Source organism: Coenobita brevimanus, chromosome 54, assembly GCF_032717465.1.
Source record: "Coenobita brevimanus isolate Jiangsu-jjx chromosome 54, ASM3271746v2, whole genome shotgun sequence".
Classification (NCBI taxonomy): domain Eukaryota; kingdom Metazoa; phylum Arthropoda; class Malacostraca; order Decapoda; family Coenobitidae; genus Coenobita; species Coenobita brevimanus.
Window position 1 is genome coordinate 37,209,022 of NC_137007.1, and position 24,609 is coordinate 37,233,630.

Sequence of the window (24,609 nt, forward strand, 5' to 3'; positions counted from 1 at the left end):
CTTTTCTATCACTAATGCAGTGGTCACTGCTCCTCTGAACTGCCTGCTTGCATCTCTCCACCTCTATGATGGGTGCATAGCACCCACCTGGCAACGAACTCTCATCTCTTTTCTGTCCAGCTTTCTAATGCAAGAGTTAACTGTTAATTCCAGTCCTTCATTTATGCTACATGTCAACTCTGGAACTGTCTCCCTCTGTCTGTATTTCCTACATCCAATGATCTCCAGTCTTTCAAATGCAGTGTGTCCAAGCATCTCAAAATGAACAGATCTTGAATTTAGCTCGCTTTTGTATTGTTTTTTTTTTTTCCCCCTTGGAAGGAACGGTTTGCAAGCTGCTGGTCTTTGGCTTCTTCTTCTTTGCATTAAAAAAAAAAAAAAAGGAAGGAATGTTTATATGCTAGTGTGGGAACTTTTAGTTGTCATGAGTGTAAAACTGTCTCAGTCAACCTTGGGAATGACTGAATTTTTCTTAAAATCGTTGTTGGAAGGACACAAGTCAAGAGTGAGAGCCGTGGAAATGAGTTATTTAAGAGGAGCCTGTGGAGTCACATGGAGAGACAGGCTGACGAATGAGGATATAAAGGAGCGTTGTGGTGTGGATGTGGATGTGATAGGAAGCGTTATGAGGAACACACTGAGGTGGCTTGGCCATGTGGAGAGGATGGAGGGTCAAAGACTGACAAAGAGAGTGTATGTGAGTGAGGTGGAGGGGGAAAGAGGGAGGGGGAGGCCGAGGATGAGATGGAGAGATGGGGTGGAGAGGTATATGAGAGAGGGGGGTGTGAGTTGGGAGCAGGGGAGTGAAATGGCGGGGGACAGGGCGACTTGGAGGCGATTTGTTTGTGGCCACCCCAAACGGGATTGAGGCATCTGGCAATAGATAGATAGATAGATTAAAAAGTTGGAGTCACCCTGAATAAAGTACTGTACCCAAATGTATTCATGTCTGTGTTGTAGTCTCAAGCTTATCTGAAAAGTGAATCTAGTGGACGGCAGGCAGAAATTGTCCTAGCTCATTATGGAGATAGGGAATGGAGTTGAGCCATATTTATATACCCGGGCAGTGGAGCAACTTGGTCATACTCATGCCACCCAATAAAGTCATCCCTTTCCACCACTGTCCGTGGCAGTGAAGGGCATGCTCAGTACACACATCTCTGGATATATAATGCTGGTGATTGCCTGATTGAAATTGAATACACGTCAGTGGATTGAAGGAGTTTAGTTTCACAACACTTATGGGATAGAACTAGTCCATGAGGTATCAGATGCAGCCCTTTTAATATGCATCATCATTCATTCTTCATTCACCATTGTCTGTCATCTGCTTTCTTTTTGTCCATACCTTGCTTTATCATGTACAGTATTTGTTTACTGAAAGCTGCACAGCACTGCATAGCACATGCCACACTAAGAAGCAGACACAGCATTAGCAATATAGAGAATCTATTGGACAACTCCACAGGGGCCGTTGCTTACCTTTGCTGGACAGGTCTGTGCAGTCAGATGGACTGGGGTTGGGCAACAACAGCAACAACATCCAGAAGCTGTCTATTTTCTTGACCTTCCACTCGTCATCCTACCTTCATTCATAGTGTATGCATGTGTTTACCACATTAGTGTTATACTCGTACATTCTCTCATTCTGCCTCTACCCTGTATTATCAAAACACATGCTTTTCTACCATTTTGATCGGTTGATGTCTGTGCCCTACAGATTTTATGAATATATTTTTTTCTTTTTATCCAGTCATTGCAACTTTGATATAATCACATATATTCATATACCACCTTGGATTCATTTATGTGATATCTTCACCATTAAAAATTCTGACAAACTCTTCAGATTCCTGGTTCCCCTTTCCTGTATTGATTGGTTACACAGACTTCATGGGTCTGTATTTTGATCTGTTCAGTCATTACATATTACATAATTCCATATACTGTACATTCATTTCTATCTATCTATCTATCTATTGCCAGAAGCCTCAATCCCATTTGGGGTGGCCACAAACAAATCGCCTCCACGTCACCCTGTCCCTCACCATTTCACTGCCCTGCTCCCAACTCACACCCCCCTCTCTCATATACCTCTCCACCCCATCCCTCCATCTCATCCTTGGCCTCCTCCTCCCTCTTCCCCCCTCCACCTCACTCACATACACTCTCTTCGTCAGTCTTTCACCCTCCATCGTCTCCACATTCATTTCCTCTTGTTAATTTATCAAAATTTACCAATTTACCTGCTCAGGAAAAAAATAGTAATGATGGTCCCTTCAGGTTCCTGGTTCCACTTTCCTACATTGAAGGGCCACACCAAGACTTCATGCAAATGGTATCGAGGATGAAGTTCAAGACCCCTGAAGACTATGAGAAGTTGTTATGCCGCTACAGCAGCCTCCCAAAGCAGGTGCAACAGTGTCAGGAGCTGATGGAAGAGGGCATGGCAAAAGGATATGTAAATCATGCTGTGTCCATGGTAAATCTCGTAAAGTATTTATTCATCTTTACTTTAGAATGTTACTTTGTGGTTGGTGGGGGGGCACCCATCATCCACTCATTCAGAGTAGTGTTACTCCAGGGTGACTCTGCATTGAGCAACTAGCCAAATGATTTCCTGTAAGCAGAATCATTTTAGACACTGGGTGGTAACCTTATAACCAACCCATACATGTTCCTTACATGTCAGCAGGTGGGTTGGCGGAGGGTTAGTGCTCCTCCCTAGAAAACAGTTAATTAAAAAGGCAAACAAAATACCTCGGATTCAGACTGACACACAGATGACAACGAAGGACTGAGCAAAGGACATGTTGCAGATTTCAACATGGAGTGTGAGGGGTGCAGATTATTAGGTGAAAGAGAGAAAGAGATTGTCCAGATGCTTGAGGATGCAAAAGTGGACATATGTGCATTGACAGAGGCCAAATGGAGAGGTGAGAGTATGAGAGAGTGGGAATATGGATTGGGTATATGTACATGAGTACATGAGAATGAGAGGGCACAGGAGGGTGTATGTATTGTTGCATACAAGAGATGGAAGGAGAATATAAGAGAGTATGGATCAGTTGGTTCAAGGATTGTGTAGGTAAGATTGAAAGTAGGAATACAAGCGTGGGCAATTGTGAGTGTCCAGAAGACCATACGAACAGAGTAAAAGAAGAGTTCTGGGCAAAAGATGGAAAAATGCGTAGAAAAGTTTGAGAGGAGTGAGAGGGTGTTTTTGATTGCAGAGGTGAATGGAGAAGTAGGGAGAGTGAAGGTGGCTGGAGTAGTTGGTGAATGGGATGTGCCGGCAGAAGTGGATGAGAATGATAGTGCTCCAATGGACGTTTGTGTGGGGAACGGGTTGGTGATAGTTGATACCCTCTTTTAGCACAAAACGATCCACAGGTATACATGGTCATTGGTGAGATGTGTGAGTGGTGAGCTGAATGAATGAATGGAAGGTAATGATTGATTGTGTGGATGAGAAAATGAGAAGGTATGTGCTGATTGCAAGAGCATACAGAGGTTGGGGATGTGAACTCACTGACCATCACCCTTAAAAGATGGGTGTCCGCATATGCTGTCCAAGAGTACTAGGGCCAAAAAGACGGTTGTCTGCATATGTGGTCTTGCCATTTTTCAAACTAGCGTGGGCATTGAGGTAGCTTCCCATGTTCTGTGGAGGAGTCGAATGACAATAACAAACCCCCACCACCATCCCTGCACCATATCACACTCGCATGCCCTGTGACTCACTCAGTCTTTGTCCGGCATTGTGGCAGTGAAGATGTTGCATTCTTGCTCTGTCTCCTTCCACCACTGGGCCCTTGATGATCCATTAGGATCTGGCCCATCTACATCCATACCAATCAAGATCATTCCTAAGGGCTATCCAAAGATGCTTGGTGATGAATCTATTGACCAGGAGCTGGATGAAACAGTGGAGAGTGTGTCATTTTTGGGAAGTGAGAGTGATGCAACATGGTAGGTGGTGGCAGCCATCATCCACTCACTTGATGTAGTGCTGCCTATTCTTCCTAAGCCTTTATCATTTTTTTTCTGTGTCTGCCCTCCTCTCTTCCTATTTCTCCCACCTTTCCTGTCACTTCTTATTGCTTTTCTTTTCTTTACAGGTGGCTTTACATTGAGTGACAAGCCAAATGGTGTCCTGCAAGCCAAGAAACCATTTACAACGCTGGGTGGTAACCATATAACCAAACCATACGTGCTCCCTACGTGTCAACAAGTGGGTTGGTGGAGGGTTAGTGCCCCTCCCCATAAAACAAATAACTCAAAGTCAAATGGCCACCCCTTATGGGATTATGGCATCTGGCAATAGATAGATAGATAGATAGATAGAGTGATGCAATACTCAATACTGACAAGCCATCATTTCTTGCTGGCAAAGGTGACAGTGACAGTGTATGTGAACGTGATAATGAATGTGTCAGTCACACAGTGAATGTTCATTGTACGTGCTATGTTGAACAGTAATTATAATGTGAAAATCTGAGTGTGGTAAGCTCCGAGTAGCAGTCATGGGAGTGAAAAACAGTGATTTTAGTACACCTTCTTCTAAGATCACTGCCCGTCCAAGTGAAAGATCACATAGTCTTCAGTGCCACCTCATGTAAGACCTGAAGGTATGTACTTTCCAGTGGTACCTCATTTTTTACACAAACATAACTTATTATGTTTGCATAAAGATTTAAAGTTTTGTTTACCTTTGGCCAATTATGCCCATCCTGAGAGCATGGCATGCCATCCCAATGCCCGTCTTTTAGGGATTAATGGACCTGCTTATACCGGATTTCACATCTAATGGACCCTTGACCCTACTGGACACCTTTGTTATATACCAAACCAAGGTCTGATGTAGGGAACAGATGTTGTGGCCGACCAGACAACCACATGAGTAGTGGTGGACAACTGAACAAATTTGTTATACAGTGTACTGTACTGAACAATGGTCTGGTATTGGGAGTGCATCTGGCAGTCTATTGGAAAAATTTAGTAAACATCGAATCCAGACCCAGTATACGGAGCGTGTATTGTGGCCTAACAGACTGATTTATGAGGTGTTGGACAATGGAGACGCAAAACGGCCCTCATGTGATGAACCTCATGGGCTGTGAGTTGCGCAGGGTGAATCACATAGTGAATCACATAATCAATGCATGGGTGTCAGGGACTGAATCATCAGTGATTACAAGAATTCTGCTTTTCTCAGTCATGAAATAGATGGCCTTCTTATCTCATACTTCTCATAACTAACTTTGTGAAGAAGTATTGTTGTCATTGTATTTTGTCTATAAATGCAAAATTCTCATAGTTAACCATTTTCATCAGAGGACATGCCTTGTGGGCCATGGGTCACGCAGGGTGAATCATGTAATCAGCACGTGGGTGGCAGGGACTGGATCAGCGATGTTTACAACAAGTCTGCTATCCTTGATAGTGAACCAGATATTTTACTCTCATATTTCTCGTAACTAATTCTGTGAGCCAGGATTCTTTTCAGTGTATTTTCTCTCTATATACAAAACTCTCATAATTAACCATTCCTAACCACCAGTTTCTCTTTTCATGAATACGACACTTCTCATAGTATTTTTTATTCTTTCTAGTTAACCCTTACTGAGTTGATTCTTTGCAAGGTCATTTGCCTTCTCTGAGTCATTGTTTTATAACAAATGTAAATTTTACCTCATATGAGGCTTGCAGTCTGGACCAGGCTGATCTTCATTATGCTTTAAATGAGGTCTGCAGCTTGACAGGGGTTAAATTCTCATTTTAAAATTATATCACCACATCATTTTATTCTGGATCGCTGCCACAGTCAAATCAAAAGCTCATTTCCATCACTGGTGTCTACGGAGGCATTTAATAAGTGAATGTGGAGTGAATAAAGCATTATTACAGTTCAGCGTCATACGTGTGTGGAAGCTAATCATGCCATTTCCATAGTAATTGATATGTAACCAGTGCCCTCCTGCACTGGCTGCCCATTTCTTCATGTAAATTTTCATTCACCCGTCTAGTGTGAATGATGTATTAACAAATATTAAGGGGGATTTAATGCAGTAAGACATATACTGTACTTTAATTACTATAAAGTGTGTACGATTACTGTACTGTACTGTAAACAAGTTCTGAGTGGAGAGTCCATGGAGCATCCAGTCATCAAACATAGAGCCACCGGTCACCAAGCAAGTGGAGAACCAAAGTCACAATGTAAATAAAAAACACATCTTGTTGTATTTCCTCTTCGTTTCATATTATCTATTGAAATGAGGAGCAACAGTAGGTCTGTATTGCTTTTTGATATATCGAGTAACACAGGCCAAACCCATATAATGCTGATTTATTGACATCTTATAATTTGTCCTTCATTTGATACCTACCAGACCATTTTTCAAATGCAGTATACTTGCCCTAGGTCTGGTATAGCAAGTGCCAGTTGGACATCTTATATGATACTTTATAACGAACTGTTGAATATATCATCCGTCTTTTACCCCAATTAGTCCATTGTAACAAGGTCTCTAGGTATGTGATAAACAATATCTTTGATTTCATATTTATTTCTGAGTCTGAGTGTTGTGAAGCTGCTACTGTGTTTACTGTACAATATATGTACAGTAATATCAGTACAGGCAGTTCTATTCTTATGGGCAAAAAGATTGGGTTCACTGTGCTTTGATCAGCTTAGGAGCTTTGTTAATGAAAAAGAGGTTTATCAATGCCATATAGTAGTACATACCTGATGGAATAGGGTGTTGGAAAGGGGATTTGTTGGTTGGAAGGGAAGAGGTATGAAAGGTGTTATGGGATTAGAGGCATTCCTCATTATAAATCAGGATTATGTTCCAAAATACCTCATTATCACACCTCTTTCTATGCATTTTTTGATGTAAATTGTGTGGTTTGGCCAATGGAGAGGATGGAGAACGAGACGCTGACGATGAGAGTGTATGTGAGTGAGGTGGAGGGGGGGGGGAGAGGGAGGGGGAAGCCAAGGATGAGATGGAGGGATGGAGTGGAGAGATATATGAAAGAGAGGGGGGGGGGTGAGCTGGAAGCAGGGCAGTGAAATGGCAGAGGACAGGGCGACATGGAGGTGATTTGTTGTTGGTCACCCCTTATGGGATTAAGGAATCTGGCAATAAATAGGTAGATAGAAAATCATCTTACCAGAATGGAGAATATTTTTATATTTACTGTAGACTAATAGCAGCGTACAGTGTCAGCAAAAATAAGAATCATGAAGACTTACTGAACAGTGACAGAGTCTCATCCCCAGTATACACTAAACTTGCTTCTTTGTGTATAGAAGGGTTTGGATGAGAAGTTAGGGAAACTAGTGGTGACATCAGCTGAAGACTCTCCACTGTGGCCACCCCTCACCTCCTTCCCCAGTGACTTCACCAAGGAGCAGATCACTGACTTCCAGACCCGAGGTGCCCAGATCATCACCTCTCAGGTCAGTGAATATGCTGCAAGCACTATCACAAGCAAAAGTTTCCTGGCACTGTGTCCTGCCTCCCCTTTTATCAGTCCTCCTTGAACATCAGAGTATCCTATCTTCTTTTACTCTTTGGTTGTTTACTTCATATTGCTGTCACATAAAAGTGTTTCATGTAATACTTTCTATTGATAGTCAGCCAGGAAGTGTCAGTAAACTTTTGAGCATGATGTTACAGTCATCCATGAAAGCTGTGCTGTATCCTGGCCAGCTCCTTCATTCCTAAAGACCTAACTTTCGTCACCCTGGAGCCTATATTACTCCATACCCCTATTTACACTGTTACCAGGTGCTGGAGAGGGACACTTACGTAATTATGCCCTCTTATACAAGCATCCAATATCTGTCTCCATATCACCTAAAAGAGGAATGTGGACTGTGCTAGAAGGACATCATTATCATGCAGTCCACCAGAATCATGTCTAGATGGCCTGGGGCAACAGCTACAGTGTCATCAGTAGAAATGCTTGTCTCTCTCTACTGATTTAAATGAACCGTATTTACTGGAACCATATCATTTCCATCAGTTACAAGTACTAGAAAACAAAAATTTTCTCCTAAAATGATTGTTAAGAAGTAGCAGTGTCAAAAGTGCACAGATAAGAAATGAAAAACACAGAAACAAGAGAGCATTTAGGATGGGAGGAGATTTGGAGATCTATACCCATTACTACATTCCACCAGCTACAAGTTTGTGGCTAAAGTGTGGAATGTGGTAATGGATATAGGTCTCCAAGTCTCCTCCCATTCTGAATGCTGTTTTGTTTCTGTGCTTTTTTCAACTCTTATCTGTACACTTTTGCCATTCCTATTTTTTGGCAATCATTTTAGAAGAATTTTTTTGTTTTTTAGTGTATGATCTTTTTGTGGATGTATAATTATGCATAAAGCAAGTGTTAGATTTAGACTGTTACATGCATAGCATACTGAAAGACTAAAACGAGGGTGAAAAGAAGTGTTTTGGTATGTTCTTTAGCTGTAGGTGAGCTGTAGCTAACCAGTATTTCGCAAAATGGCGTACTTACGGGTGACTGCAATGTTGTTTTCAGGCTGTAACTCACTAACTGTAGCCCAAATGCTCTTCTAAACATGAAAAGAAACATCTACACTTGACAAGCAGCATTTTGGTATATGGCATGCTCGCATATGCCATTTTGTTTTGGAGTTATGGTTAATGAAAAAGAAAGAAAGACGAACAAAATCAGTTTTTTTGCAGTTTGATTTTGTGACTCCTGCGAAGGTAAGCAAGATTCTGTGAGTAGTTTTACACTTGCATAGTGAAGTTTTTTTTAGTTCATATGCTTAGAACTGGGATTTGCGATCATTTTTGCCAAATGCTCCTATACCCTATAGTACAGGACACCATTTTGAACCTGCGCCATTCCTACTTACAGAGTGCTGCAGCACTTCGTGATAGACATTCACCTAATCAGCATTCCCTTTATCATTCATTGTATCCATGCTCAAATTTTATATCCCACAATCATAGTTTTGGTGGTTCAGGTGTGAAAACTCACCAGTAACAATGAAGAATTTTTTGTTCGTGGGGACAGAATTGCACAACAAAAAATTTTTCACTCAGTCGTAATTCAAGTGTGTCCAACTTGAGATAAATTGGGTTCCTGTAGACTACTGTGGCACTTTTTCAAGGTAACATTGAACCTGAAAACTAAACTAGGCATTCAAGTCTTTAGTAGTAATGTAAATACTTTTTTAAATTATATTTTTAGTTTCAGTTAAGTGACATTTCAAAATTCTTTTGGAAAAAATATACAGTATTTTTGGAAAACTGGCTTTTGGCTTTTAGGGACTGGACTGTAATGGAGAAAGTCCTGGAAGGTATGATAAGGGAAACAGTGGTTATTGATGAGATGCAGTTTGAGTGTATGCCAGGCAAAGAAGCCACTAATGCAATATTCATTGTTTGACAGCTTCAAGAAAAATGTATAGGCAGGAAGAGAGAGTTGTATTTCATATTGGTGCCTGGAGAAGGCCTTCGACAGAGTGCCCATGGAGATGATGAAATGGGCAGTGAGAAGGTCTGGGACAGGAGTGGTTGATTAGAGTGGTGATGGTAGTGCTTGAAAGTGCCTGGACCCAGTGAGAGTAAACAGAAATTTGAGTAATGGATTTTCCCTGAATGTTGGTGTGCATCATGGGTCAATTTTAAGTTCCTTATTGTCTCTGGTGTTGCTTGAAGCTCTCTCTTGTGTCTTTAGAACTGGACTCCCTTGGGAGGTGTTTTATGCTGATGACATGGTGTTGATTGCAGAGAGTGAGAAGGTAAGAAGGAATGATTTAGAAAGTAGAGAGATGGAATGGGGCACAAGGGCTTGAGAGTAAACACAGGTTAAACAAAAGTGATGATATCTAGGGCAGGTGGTGGTACAGACAATGCATGGGGAGTGTGGCCATGCACAGTTTCCCACAAGGTTGTAGGAAGTAACTCCATCTTTTGCAGTGTATGTGTGATACGTGGGTGCATAAAAGATTTAGTGTTATAAGAGGTAGGCAGTGAAATAATGCTGATTTTGTGTGTGTGGTGTGTAGGGGAGAGCATGCAGAGGCAGAGAGACAGAAGATTAATCTTGCTGGAGAGTCTTTTGAATATATGGAGAAGTATTGTTATTTGGGGGACATGATATGTGCTGGAGGTGGGGCTGGAGCTGACTAGTTCTGTGGTAAGGGTCATGAATGGCTGGAAGAAGTTCAGTTCACTGAGACGGCCCTCTCTTGCTGTTAAGGAGTCCTTGTATGCAGCATGTGTTAGGAGTGTAATGCTGTGTGGTAGTGAGACTTGGGCATTAAAACAAGAGGATATTCGCAGGCTCAGAAGTACAGAGATGATAATGATTAGTTAGATGTGTAGTTTGTCTGTGAATGACTGATGTGGGGGAGTTAGGATTTTGCATGGAGAGTTAAGAGGAAGGTTTGGACATGAGTATACTGTATTAGTATTGTGATAAGAAGGGGTAGATTGAGATGGTTTGGACATGTGGAGAGGATGCAGGATAACAGCTGAGTGCAAAAGGTGAGAGATGTGAATGCTGAGGGTAGAGTTGCAAGAGGCTGACTGAAAAAGACTTTTTAATGAGGTCATAGAATGTGACCCTAGGGAAAATGGAGAGGCTGCTAGGGATCGAACAGCATGGAGAGCTGCCACCAGGTAACCAAGGCTAAAACACAGAAGCATGTTTAAGCATTTGTAAATGAATAATGATGAACAGTAAACAGTGGCATTTGCTAGAATAAAATACTAGAGTTGTCTCATCCATGCGAGAGGTAAAAATGTATTTGATACTGTGGTGGGTGAAACAGAATGAGGGTGACAGCTCGGGGGGGTGGGGTACAGTAGTATACAAGGAATGGTATGTTAAATCAGCTTTACAAAATTTTGCTGCAGACAGTAAGTAGAAATGTTTGAGGACAGGTGGTCTGGCAGCTGGCAACATCAAGAATAAAATAAAACATATTCATGGGATGAAGGGGTTAAGCAAAAAAGAAAAAAAAAAGAAAGAAAAAAAAAAAAGACTATGATAGTACTGCATAGAGCAGAGTTACAGGCCAGCACTAATATAGCTCTCTACCAACAGGTTGCTCCAGCCATTCAGAAGTTGCTGGAGTTTTTGGCTATATCGTATGTCACTCGATCGGACATATCCGCCTCTTCTTTGCCCAATGGTTCTGCCTTGTACAAGCAACTCATCAAGTAAGTTAGATAACCTGGCTTTCTTGACATGTGTTTCTATTATGTTTTCATAACAGTGCCTGTGTGTGTGTGTGTGTGTGTGTGTGTGTGTGTGTATGTGTGTGTATGTGTGTGTGTGTGTGCATGCATGTGTGCATACATGTGCATGCATGCACATGTGTGTGTTCCAGTCAGTATCTTCAGTACTATGCTTTTATGTCATTTCTCCATGTGTTGTGCCCATTTGTGTTTACCTAAAGCACTGTACTGCAAGGTTAGCTGATTGTAATGGTATTTTAATTGAATCTTTATCTTAAACATATTATCTTAGACTTTCGTGTATGCATTTCTTTGCTGCCATGTACTGAAAAAAGTATTTGACTACAGTAGGAAATTGTGAGGGGCATTTTCGAGCTGTGAACCTTAGTTTGTAAAGAGTTAGGCATGAAGTTTGCTGCAGTTGAGATTTATTTGATAGCATTACAGGGGCCTCTCTTGATTGATAGTAGGGTACAACAAAAGTTGAGAGTAATTTATGTAGATGTAGTGCAGTATAAGGCTAAGATTACCAGTAACACAGTCATAGCTGTGCCATTGTATTTATTTGTTCAGCGGCAGCATGTGGTCAGTTTTTACACTTCTGTCACTTACATGTCAGATTTGCCTTTCTCTGAGTTGTAAGATTTTATATTGATTTTTACTCTGACAGTGGTAAGGTTTTTAATGTTTTTCTGTAGTTTTGTCAAGTTTTATATAATTTTGTAAGTACAGGTATATTTTGTGGCATGTCACAGTTTATCTGTACTATTTTATTTCATAACATATGGTGGTAGGTGGGGGCGCTCACCATCCACTCACTCGATGTAGTGCTGCTCTCGGGTGTCTGCCGTTTCCTCTCTTCCTTCCATCCTCTTTTGTCTTTCTTTCCGTCATTCTGTCCTCTTCCTTCTGCCTATGAATGACTTTACACTCCCTCTTGTGTCTTTCTTTCATTCTTCCCTCTTCCTTCCACCTATGGGTGACTGTACACTGAGTGACAAGCCAAATGGTTTCCTATACAACAGGAAACCATTTACTACGCTGGTTGATAACCACATAACCTAATTATGGCTCCTGATGGTTTAGTGGGTAATTAAGGGGCTCCAGTTGGATTGAATCTTTGTAGGTTTTTATCCAAGGGGTGGTTGGGGTTTATTGCCCATGTAATGCCACTCAAGGATGAGTGAGGCTGGTCACTCTCATCTTAAATATCAGGACCAACTTGCCTAGCCCCGGGCTCCTACGCTCCTCTTGGGGCAACGTAGGATTGGATGATGGATGGATGGATGGAGCTGTATTCTACTTTTGTGGCAATGAACTTTGGTATTAGGCTGCCAAAATCAGTGGCCATGATCAATCATTCAATTAATTAATTAGTCATCCAATCTAACCTCCAGGTACCACACATCCACCAGTATGACACCACAGGAAATACACCAGCTGGGTATGAAAGAAGTTGCCCGCATTGAGAGTGAAATGACCAAGGTTCGTTGGTATAGGTTGCTCAGTTACTTTTTCCTCTTTCCTTTTTGTACTTTATAATTTTCACCTTAATACTCACCTCTGCATATACTTAACTAAGATTTTTGTCCTTTTTGGCTGATTTCACATAGCTGAATGGCAGAATATGATGGTACTATGGCTCTACACCATTCTTTAGCACTTCTTTGTAACTAATCCCATATTCAGATTTTAACCTCTTGTTATAGCTCAGTATTCGAGATCAAGAAGTGGCAGTTTTAAGCAAAGGTAAAGTGGACAAAGTATCGTATAGGTCTGTTGATGTGGCCTCTTCATGTGTCTTCCTCTTTCCCTTTGCTGTCTCTCTCCTTAATGCTGTTATTATCCTAGGTTTGTTGATACAATATTATCTCTTTCTCTCCCCCATTTTGTGTATCCTTATTGTTTTTGGTCTAGTTGATGGCCGAGCATAGTCCGATTAAAGGGTCAGTTTGACTAGTAACCAAGAATATTAATTTTTACCTCTTACTTAACATTTATCAAGTTTCCTGCAGCCATAACTTAGTAGAGTAGCTACTGTATTCAGGTTATGGGAGTGACCCAGCTCTGTCAAGTGAAAGCAAACTGATTATAGTACAGGTAGACTTTGTTATAAATCAGGGATATGTTTCACAATGCCAACTTTTCCATACAATAGGTGCCATAAACTGGGGGAAACTGGTAAATCAGCCTTACAGGTAACATTGAAACTTTAACCCCGTGAATCCTATGACATATTTTAAAATTTATTTTTAATACCATCAGATGATTTCGACTCAACTTTGACAGGATCTTTATTTGGCAAGGGTTAAATACAGTATGTCCATGTCTTACGCCTTCATTACAGAATATCTCCTTAACAGAATATAATCACCTTTAGGTAGCAAGAATGCAGTTTAAAATATGTCATTGAATTGAATATCATTGCAGGGGTGTCATGTCCCCATGTTTGTTTAATCCGTATATGGATGGGGTTCATAAAACAGGTACAAGGTAGGGCAGTGGATGTTGGAGGGACTCTAATGAGATAGGGCAGTGTTTGGAAACTTCCTGTACCGTTGTTTGCAAATGATAGTGTATTGTTAAGTGAAGATGAAGGGGAACTGCAAGGCTTGGTGAATGAGTTTGAAAGAGTGTAAGAAATGAAATCTAAAGGTGAATGTAGGGAAGAGTAAAGTTATGGTCTTCGAGAGATATGAAGCCACTGAATGTACAGTGAGGGTGGATGAGGAGGAAGTGTAAAATGTGAGTACGTTTAAGTACTTGTTTAGTGTGATGAATAGGAATGGAAGCTTAGTGAGTGAAGTGCTTGAAAAGGTACATCAGGGAAGAAAAGTTGCTGGTTCTTTGAAAGCAGTGATAAGGAACAGGGAAGTGAGCATGAAAGTAAAAAAGTCGCTGCATGACAGTATTGTGATATAAACCCTATCATATGGAAGTGAAGCCTTGACCCTGTTGGAAGGATGCAAGACAAGAGTGAGAACAGTGGAAATGAGTTATTTGAAAGGAACATGTGGAGTTTTTTGGAGAGATAGACTGACAAATGAGGAAGCGAAGGAGGGTCGTGGTGTGGATGTGGATGTGATAAAAAGCGTTAAGAGAAATACTTTGAGGTAGTTTGGCCATGTTGAGTGGATGGAAAGCGAGAGACTAACGAGGAGAGTGTATGTGAGTGAGGTGGAGTGGGGGAGAGGAAGGGGGAGGCCAAGGAGGAGATGGAGGGATAGAGTGGAGAGGTATATGAGAGAGGGGGGTGTGAGCTGGGAACAGGGTAGTGAAATGGCATTGGACAGGGCGACATGGAGTCGATTTGTTTGTAGCCACCCCTTATGGGATTGAGGCATCTTGCAATAGGCAGATATAACTGAATGTTTGATAGGCATTGATTTTTTAAATTTACTTTAGCCTTAATGGCTAAGGATAACTTTAACCCGTTAACAGCTTAAGGCGTTTTTTTGGAGATGTCCGTGGTGCGCAGACATAGGGGTAAAAATGAAATTTCCCAAAGGCCAAAATTTGTCTTAGGAATTGAGAGAACACATGCGAAAGTATATAGTAACGAAATATTAGCCCAATATTTACCTTGGTAAAGCCATGGATGAACATCGAAGTGTCTGATTCCCTATTGGAATGTATGGTTTTCGTTTTCTTATTCAGTTTCGGTTTCGGTTTTGAAGGCTTAATCATGCTTGCATGGGTCTGCCTTGGTCACCATGGCACTATATTCGAAATTCACCTATGCAGCCAGGGCTGTATTGAGCAGTCACACTGGGAACAGCCCAGGCTGTATAGAGCAGTTAACGGGTTAAAAAGGAGATGTATATTAAGGACTTTCTGGAGTACCACATACAGCTATATAAACCACTGGTTTGATCAGATTGTAAGTGAATTGGGGCACGACATGACTCTCCAGGAGTTCTCAGCCATGATCAAGAAGGATCCCAAGTTCTTCTGTGACAGCCCAGAGGACATGCTATCAGGCTTCCAACATATAGTAGATGAGGTCATCAAGCCAAAGCTTTCCTCTTTGTTTTCCTTCATCCCAATGGCTGAGCTCAGGTATGGTGACTGGGAGGATGGATGAAACTAAAATTAGTTTGGGATTAAAATAGGACTTTAGAATTGGGATGCAGAAATCATCCAGAGAAAGCTGTTCTTTCTTTTCCTGCATCACAGAGACCAAGTTCAGGTATAATGGATGGAAGGATGGATGAGATTGATATTAACTAGGGGTTAGAATAAGACTGGTGAGGAGTAGGAATAGGGATGACTATAGAAATTATCATCATCATCTTGGTCATGATGATGATCATCATCTCAACCTCCTTTTACTACCCAGAGATGGGATGAAGTGTCGTTCAGCTAAAGCTTTCATCTGCATTTTCCTAAATCCCAAAGGCAGAGGTCATGTAGTTTATGATAGATTAACCAGAAATTTTCTATATAGGTCACCAGATGTAGTTCATAAGGGTTTAAATTTGAGTTGTGGTTGAGGTTTGTTGCTCACATATTGCCATTCAGGTGAAGCAGTTGATCATTCTTGCCCCAGTTGTCTGGATCAGTTAGCCTGAAGAAATTGTACAATGAATTGATAATGCAAATGTGTGTCCTTTGACATATAAAAGTGCAGAACAGGCAAAAATTTTATATCAAGCAAACATTGGGCAGTAATACAGACACATTGCTGTTTGAAGATTGTATTTGCTAGACATTCCAAGTTCAGGTACAGAACCTTATGAGATGGCACATTGTATAGCAGGACTACTAGTATAGGATGGTGCTACTGTATTCTATATAGCTGGAATACTGGTACAAGACAGTGGCACAAATACTGTTCAGTACATAGCAGGACTACTGGTACAGACCAGTTTAACAGACCCTTGTTATATGATGAACCATAATGTGATGAATTGCTTATATGATGACAAAAAAGTTAAGACCCCTTTTTGTCATGGAGTAGAATTTTCACTTATATGATGATTATGATCCCATACACAGTCTCAGTGGTTGATACACAATTGTAATTTTCACTTATACAATTGCCTTTATGAAAATATCAGTCATTTGTTTGTTCCGAAATGGTATGTGTACTTGTCAGTATTGGGTGTGTTAATGTAATTATTGGAACAATAGTGTGGTGTTGGAATTCAGGCACCAAGTGAAGTGGAGTGAAATGAAATACAGTAATCTCTCAGTTTTGGGGCATAATTCAGCTGAATCTCACACCAAAAATTGCAAAACGGTAGATATTGTGTCTGCACCCCCAATCGGCTACCCGTTCGGCCTTGAGTCGGATAATGTGCCACTCCCCTTAGCTGTCCTCTTGACCTCTATCTTAAAGACTTTCCAACAATATTACCCATGAGTAAAAGTTTAAAGTCAAGTATAAAATACAATATTGATACAGTATATATAGTACAGTAATACAGTACATAATACAATCATGATCATACTGTACTCACCTAGTGTTGGCATCGATGGAGGGTAGAGTAGTACACTATGCAGTACAGTGCACTTAATCCCATGTGGTCTTATAGTGAATGGCCGCTGCACAGGCCACAATTGCACAACACACAGATACATTCTCACTATACAATAGTCACAGCACCAGGGCACGGAGCACTGAAGGACCACAAGGGAAGTCACAGCACTGCGGCAATGAATGACACATGGGGGAGCATAGGCTAAGCCACAGCACTAGGGGGTAGCCACCACATGGGTTGAAAATACACAAAACACAGATATGTCCTCACTATACGACGTCCACGGAAGAGAATGAGAGAGCAACAGTAGGCTTGGCGCCTTGGGTGGGCTGCTCCTGCAACGCATTGTGATTGGCTGGTGTGTTGTGGGGTCTGCCCACATGCCGATTGGGTCCTGTGTTTGAGTTGGATGATACACGTCACCGAAAAGTGCATAGTACCACCGATTGCCTAATTTTTCAGGGTATTGTTTTAACAGAGCAGAGCAAAAAGAGCCGGGTATTGCATTAGGCCAGATATTGTGACAACGGATAGTTGAGAGGTTATTGTAACTACCAGTTTAGGTGAGTTGGGAACGTGTTTTTAGACTTATTTGTGATGATAAGCAGCAAGTGGAGTGCAGGGAAGTGAAATAACAAGCAGTTTAGGTGAATTAGAAGCTTGTTTTTAGACTTTGCTTTGGTGGGTGACCTTGGCAAAACGCATGTTGCCATCAGACTGACGTTGTAATGGACTCAGTGTACAATAAAGTGTTATGCAGCAGATTTTTTCAAACACATCCTCATCATAAAACAAGAGCACACTGTACTGTGGACTTCATCACCATTTTACTTTGTTCTCCATCACCTTTGTTGCTCTCTAACTGATGTTTAAGTACAGTGTATTGTCTTCTCAGGGTGGTTGCAGACCCTTCACCAAGTGGTACTGGTGGGTATCACATAGCTGGGTCATATGATGGATCCCAGCCAGGTGTCTTCTATGCCAACACATTCCACTACAACAATGTGTGAGTAATAAGTTTGTCTCCTACAAATAGGAAACATGAGAGATTGACTAGGAGAATGTATGTGACTGAGGCAGAAAGAGAGAGAGGGAAGGGGAGACAGAATGAAAGAAAAGAAATGTTGGCTATATGAGTATGGTGTGAGTTGGAGGGAGAGGAGGTTGATGGCAGAGAACATAGTGACAAAACGGCAGTTTGTGTGACCACCTTCAGAGATTAAAATGTCTGGGTGTAGGTAGGTGGATTGATTCTACAAAATTTGTGCCACAAAAAAATAAATAAATAAAAGCATGGTTTAGTGTGATTCATGGTAATGTACCATGTTTCTGTTTTTTGACCCAGTCCTTTACTTTTGCTGTTGATGCTGGATATATTGTACAATATTGTCTTTTTCATTTTTGTAATGTGCTTGCTCTTACCCTTCTTAACCCCTTCAGTCTTGTGACACCTTTATTGATTTTTACTCCTGCAGTTACTGGGTGATTTTATTGAGTTCAGAACTGCCCTCTAGTAGAAGCCAAGTTTATGAAGGCTATAGTCTATGGGAGTGGAGCACCCAGTTCCCAAGAATTGATAGTGATAGATGGACCAGGCCACCCCTAAAAATGCTTTCATATCTAAAAATATGTGTAGATTGTTGTGCCTGTGAGGAGCCAGGATGTTGATGGCTCGAATGATTTGTGAATGAGCATCTGACCCATTTCACTGGACATGCTGTTGCTAGCACTTCCATTTTTGGGCTTTCTCTTTCCTGGTTTTTTGGATTCTGCATTATCCCAGTTTAGGTGATAAAAAAGGTCATGATGTTGATGATGATAAGAGAAGCAGATGTGGTTATCATGTATGCCACAGTACACAGTGCATTCAGCAGTAAGTTATTGAACTGAAAACACTTCACTTTCTCTCCTTAGAACAAAGCGCACTACTGTGCAGTACATTATAGTGATATGATCTGCATTTTCCTCCTCAGTGATAGATGTATCATTGATTTTAATGACCGTATCTGTATTTTCCTTTCTCCAGACCAAAGATCATCTTGTTGACTGTGACTTTACATATAGTATAGCATAGTATTCCGTATTTCTGCTGTACCTGAGTACTGTACTTTATTATGGCTTAATCATCACATTTCCTCATCGCATATTGGTGTGTTATTCGTCATACTGACCTTATCTTCATATTACTTTCCTCAGACCAAAGTTCATCATGCTAACCCTGGCCATGCATGAGGGCAACCCCGGGCACCACCTACAGAGTTCCTACTGTATTGAGTCAGCCACAATGCCTTTCTTTAGACGAGTGCTTGATGATCGGTGGAAATTCCAGGCACCGTCCAACTTTCCTCTCAACACTGCTTTCATGGAGGGCTGGGCACTATATTCTGAGAGTCTGGGTTTTGACTTGGATCTCTATAATGACCCTTATGACAGGTAATACTGTAGGGGACATGTGACAGGTTTGTACAGGGCTCCCTTATTAAGACCATTACTGCAGGTCATACTAAATTAGAGGAAACTTATGATGAGTTTTAATATAAATCTCATAATGATCCTTATGATAGGCTGTATTAGAGAGACAGAAAAGTTACCATAGCTCAATCAGTAGTTACTGCCTAGTCAGACCAAATAAGTTTTAATGCTTATGAGTAGGAGCAGAGAATTTTGAGATCTTGAATAATGAGTATCAGTACCTGGATAAATGGTTCATTTCACCAGGCACTCGTTTGGTAGTTCTGTTACTTATGCTTTTCTGTGCTAACTTTTATAAATGAAAATAGGAATATTATTATTATTGTTATTATTTCTTATTTATTTATTTATTGGGAGGGAGATTAGATTTGCGAGGTAGAGTCATGATTGTAAGGGCCTGATTGGCCTTATCACTTAGGATGTTGTTTATAGTACCTTCACTTTGTGTGTGTCTGGGTCTTATCTCTTCTCTTTGTGTGTGTCTGGGTCTTATCTCTTCTCTTTGTGTGTGTCTGGGTCTTATCTCTTCTCTTTGTGTGTGTCTGGGTCTTATCTCACCCCATCCTTGGGTGGAAAAGAAGGTCATGATTATGATGATGATTAAGATGAGGATGATAATGGTTTATTTGTTCAAGTGAGGTATCATTGCAGGTTTGGCCACTACTCAGATGAACTCTTAAGGGCATGTCGCCTCGTGGTGGACACAGGCATGCATGCACTCAACTGGTCTCGGCAAGAGGCAGTTGACTACATGCTGAGTCATAGTACTAAGTCCCGAGTGGCAGTGGAGGTGAGTTGATTGCAATCTTCATAAACATCCTTGTATATTGATACATTATATGGTAAGTAACTTTCCATGTTAATACATCATATTCAGTACAGTTAGTCCATGTTGTAAGTTTGGGTTGTGTCCCAAACTATTTTTTTTTATTTATTTTTTTTTTTTTTCATACAATTGGCACTGTATAGTGGGAGAAAGTGGCTGATCAAATTGATAGGAAGTAAAAGAACTTTTTTTTTTTTTTTTTTTTCATGAGGGCTGTTTATTATGAGGAATGTTAAAATAGATGACTTATAATGACTACTAATTATGAACATTATTGACACACATAGATAGTTCTCATATTTACTCTGCATTCAGAATTCCTGAAATGTTAATTGTAAAAGTATTACCTTTAAGGGCACTGTAGATGTATTTATATATATGCCATTTACATAAAAATACAAGGAAGCATTAGGGTTCAGGTTGTGCAACATACACAGTACTTCATAAAATGCTTACTACTTACACTTCAGAGATTTATAGAATATCATTATACCGGAATCTCTCTTCAGCTATGATTTTTCCAGCCACAGTTTTCATGTATCCACAGTTTGCCATCTGCACACCATCTCTCCATTTACAGTATACAGTCTAAATGTCCACAGGTTTTCACAATGCAACTTGACATTGTTGTAGTTAAAAATTCAATATGCATGGTGCTCCACAGCAGTTACAAGCTATCTTACCAAGTAGCAGTGGTATATCTGTTCCCGAGATGCCAATTAAAAAAATTCTAGAATGTCTTGACATGCAGAAAATTTGAGGAATAAGTAGAATACTGTACCTGTAATCCTAATATTTTTTTAATTTCAGTGAACTTCAAGAGAATATGATTTAGTCTCTATATAGTAAAATTTGATGTTTATTACCTCCGTCCTCTACATGTACATCTGAATTTTTTGCATCAGTATTTTTTATTCTTTTATCTGATAAGTTGATGGACTTTTTTACCACTCCTCTGTGGAATGCCTACTTTTATCAGTCTGAGTATTTAAAGGAAAAGAAGTGTATTGCATACACTGTTTCTTGTCTCACTACTTTTTATGAAGGCATCATTTCTCATAGCCCTATTTTTCCTATTAAAACGTACCAAGTACACCCGCCGCAAATTGACTTAGGACCTACACACAAAATTGCTATGGAAGAGTTGTCTGTATTCGCTTTGTGTTTCCACCTCTACCAAGTGAACTTTGGTGGCAAGAAATGACTGGCTACTCCCTCTGGTATTGGCGGGAGGTGGTGAAACACTCAGCACGTCAGTGCTTGCCCAGAAGTGAGAGTGGGAGTATGTGTTCCCATCGCTCCAAGCTTGCATATCCCTCTTTTTTCATATGCATTACTGTTTGCCCTGTTATTTTCTTAGAGTCAAGTTGTCATGCCTGGAAAGTACTGTACTGCTCAAGGGATGAGAGGGTCCATATCTTTGCATGGAGGCAGAATAATGTCCCTAGCAACATGATTTGTGAACGTACTGGACGCGCAAAGTCGACTGTCAAGAAGATTCTTGCTGGATCACGCAGCCTGCCACCAGAGCACAGGCATGGCGGTGTAAAGAAGAGGACAACTTCCAGAGGTGCAGATACGCTTCTGAAGAGGGAAATAATAAAGAATCCTCGACTGACAGCAGCAGAATTGAAGAGAATGCATCCCCAGCTGTTACAAGATGTCTCAATTTGAACTATCCAACACCCCTTGCGGAAGGAGCTGGGTTTCCCAAGCCGCACCACAGCCAAGAAACTGCTTCTTATTGACCGCATGAAGAAGCAGTGCATTCAGTTTGCCAAGAAGTATGCACACTGGACATTGGATGAGTGGAGAAAAGTTATATTTTCTGATGAAAGCACATTTCAGGTGTTCCAGGTGCGTTCTGCCTTGGTTCGTCGCCCTGCCTCCTATAGTCGGTATGACCCTGCTTACATGGTGCCGACTGTTAAGCACCCACAATCAGGGTTGTTTCTCAGGTGAAATGGGAAGGGGAGGCCTCTACTTTCTTCCTAAGAACTTGATGATGAATGGTGACTGGTACATTCAAGTTCTGAAAGATCATTTGTTAAACTTTTTTGGTATTCATGGGTGTGACTTTTTCATGCATGATTCAGCTCCATGTCACAAGTCAAGAAAGGTGACAAAATGGCTTCAGGATAATCAGATTGAGGTCCTCAACTGGCCTGGCAACAGTCCAGATCTAAATCCGATAGAAATCTGGGCAAAGATGAAGAAAATCATGGCAGAGAAGAAGACACCCAATCTGGACAACCTCAAGACTGAACTGACAAATGTTTGGTGCAAAGAAATGTCCTTAGATTACTTTAGAGATCTAAGTGATTCCATGCCAAAATGCATCCAACTGGTCCTGAAAAACAAGGGAAACATGATTTTATATTAATGAATGGCATTTCATGAATAAACATTGTGATATACTATAATATCTGACTTTTTTAATACCTTGTGGGGGGAGGTCCTAAGCCAATGTGCAGTAGCTGTATATTTTCCAACCATCGTTCCTCCAACTAAAGGTTTTACCAGAAACCTGACCTCTGTGGTTGAAGAGGAATTTCTAAACTTCATTCTTTAAAATATTAGTTGCCTTGACAGATGCAGTACTGTACTTCTTCATTATCATGTTGCCTTTTCTTTATGCTCCTTTTTGCTATTAAATCCACTAGAAATTAAGAAAAACTGTGTGCTCTAACCTCAATTCCTGCATGTAAAGCTGATTTGGTGGTTACCTCCAGTTTGGATTACTAGTTTTATGGAAAATGTTGTGAATTTTATAACATATCCATGCCTTGTACAGTAGTGAGGCCCTGCTGTATTTAGAGCATACCTCATTTTACATTATATTTTTGATTTTTGTACATAATGGAATCTGGAAGTCCTCTGTCTGTTCCAGAATGAGATTGACCGTTACATCACTTGGCCAGGTCATGCACTGGCCTATAAGTTGGGTGATTTGAAGCTCAAGGAACTGAGGGCACAAGCATCTGACAAATTGGGTGCTTCCTTTGACATCAAGAAATTCCATGCAATTGTTCTGGAGTGCATGGGACCTCTGGACTTGGTTGAGGATGAGGTGAATGCTTGGATCAGCTCAGCCACTCAGCAATGATTGGCATGTCTCTGTGACTTTCAAGACTAGGTTGAGGTCAGTGCTTGGATAAGCTCAGCCACTCAGCAATGATTGACATAAATTAAGACAAACCTGAGGATGAGGTCAATGCATCGACCAACTCAGCCTCTTGGCAGTGATTGTTATGACTGTATGACTTTTAAAACATGATGGAGGATGAGGCAAACACTTTGATCTGCTCAACTACTCAGCAGTTATCAGTGTGACTTGATGGCATTTTAAGACTTGTCTGGGGATGTGGTTAATGCTTAGATCAACCCAGCCACAGAACAATGAATGGTAACACTCAGCTCATTGTAAGTGCCTAGATTACCATGAATACAGAAGTCCTCTATGTTATAACCCCTTCACTCCAGTGACCTACCTTTAAGTTTATTCTTACTATCACCAGATAATTATAATCAATTTATGAGAGCCCCTAATATGAAAGGGGTTAATGAAGGCTATAATATGATCCCTCCATCACAAAAAATCTCCCATAAGCAAGATTAAAGTTTTTGGACATAACAAGAATAGATTAAAAATGTTAACCCATTGAACTCAGGAAAAAAAAAAATGATTTTGTTCTTGCTACCTCCTGATGATTGTATTCAACCTAGGAAAGACTTTCTGAACTGGAAGGGTTAAATATAGCCTAAATAATGGACACCTTTGGTATGAGTGGCCTTTCCAAGTTGAGTAAAATTATCAGATAGCAAGAATACACTACTGTAAAATGAAAAGGATGTCATCTGGATACAGAGGTTTAATTATGGTCTACTGTTTGCTCACATTAGACTGGAGAAGCACATTCAGTTGCCTTTTAGAGAGTTTTAACATGTTTTTATCTTTATAGGTGGAAAGAGTGTAGTTTTAAATAGGCGTGAAACTGTAGTGGTTCTGACAACTTTCTCTACAATTATTGGTACTGGCACCATATTAAATGATGTTCTTAGAGTGACATGTTTTTCACTTATCTTACTTTCTGAACCCTACCTCAACAAAGTCTTTAGTGAGAAAAGGAGGTAGGGAAGGCAATGATAAATGCTATGTGAGAAGAGAAGCACAGTAATATAATTTAATAGCTACAACACACCAGTAGCTGGATATTACAATAAATACCGAAACACTTTTCTAGCTCTGTGACATAACCTGTTCACCTTAGGACATCTTATTTATTTCTTCTGCAACATAGTTTTTTTTTTTTTTTTAACACTAAATATTAGACATTGCATTCATGAGTTTTTTCACCATAAAGTTCTCCTATGGGCTGAATAAAAGTGTCTGGAGGTAGCAAGAATAAAATAGAAAAGTACATCATTAGTGTGAAAGAGTTAAGTGAATCACCCAATAAGCCGGATATCATCATTTTAATTATATCAGTCCATCCATCCATCCATCATCCAATCCTGTGTTGCCCATGAGGTGCATGGGAGCCTGTGGCTAGGCAAGTTGGTCCTGACATTTAAGATGTGAGTGACC

General features: G+C 40.6%; 1 protein-coding gene across 1 annotated transcript in view; it reads left to right on the plus strand.

The window, feature by feature from the left end:
• Positions 1 to 23,774, plus strand: part of LOC145400962 (uncharacterized) — a 28,762-nt gene extending 4,988 nt beyond the window's left edge. The window contains exons 4-12 of the mRNA XM_080273327.1: positions 2,284 to 2,482; positions 7,322 to 7,471; positions 11,107 to 11,222; positions 12,638 to 12,725; positions 15,118 to 15,299; positions 17,619 to 17,729; positions 18,920 to 19,156; positions 19,847 to 19,985; positions 22,912 to 23,774. Of these exons, the coding sequence (XP_080129453.1) occupies positions 2,284 to 2,482; positions 7,322 to 7,471; positions 11,107 to 11,222; positions 12,638 to 12,725; positions 15,118 to 15,299; positions 17,619 to 17,729; positions 18,920 to 19,156; positions 19,847 to 19,985; positions 22,912 to 23,127 (1,438 nt within the window). The 3' untranslated portion in view covers positions 23,128 to 23,774. The remainder of the gene's footprint in view (positions 1 to 2,283; positions 2,483 to 7,321; positions 7,472 to 11,106; positions 11,223 to 12,637; positions 12,726 to 15,117; positions 15,300 to 17,618; positions 17,730 to 18,919; positions 19,157 to 19,846; positions 19,986 to 22,911) is intronic.
• The last annotated feature ends 835 nt before the right edge of the window (positions 23,775 to 24,609 follow it).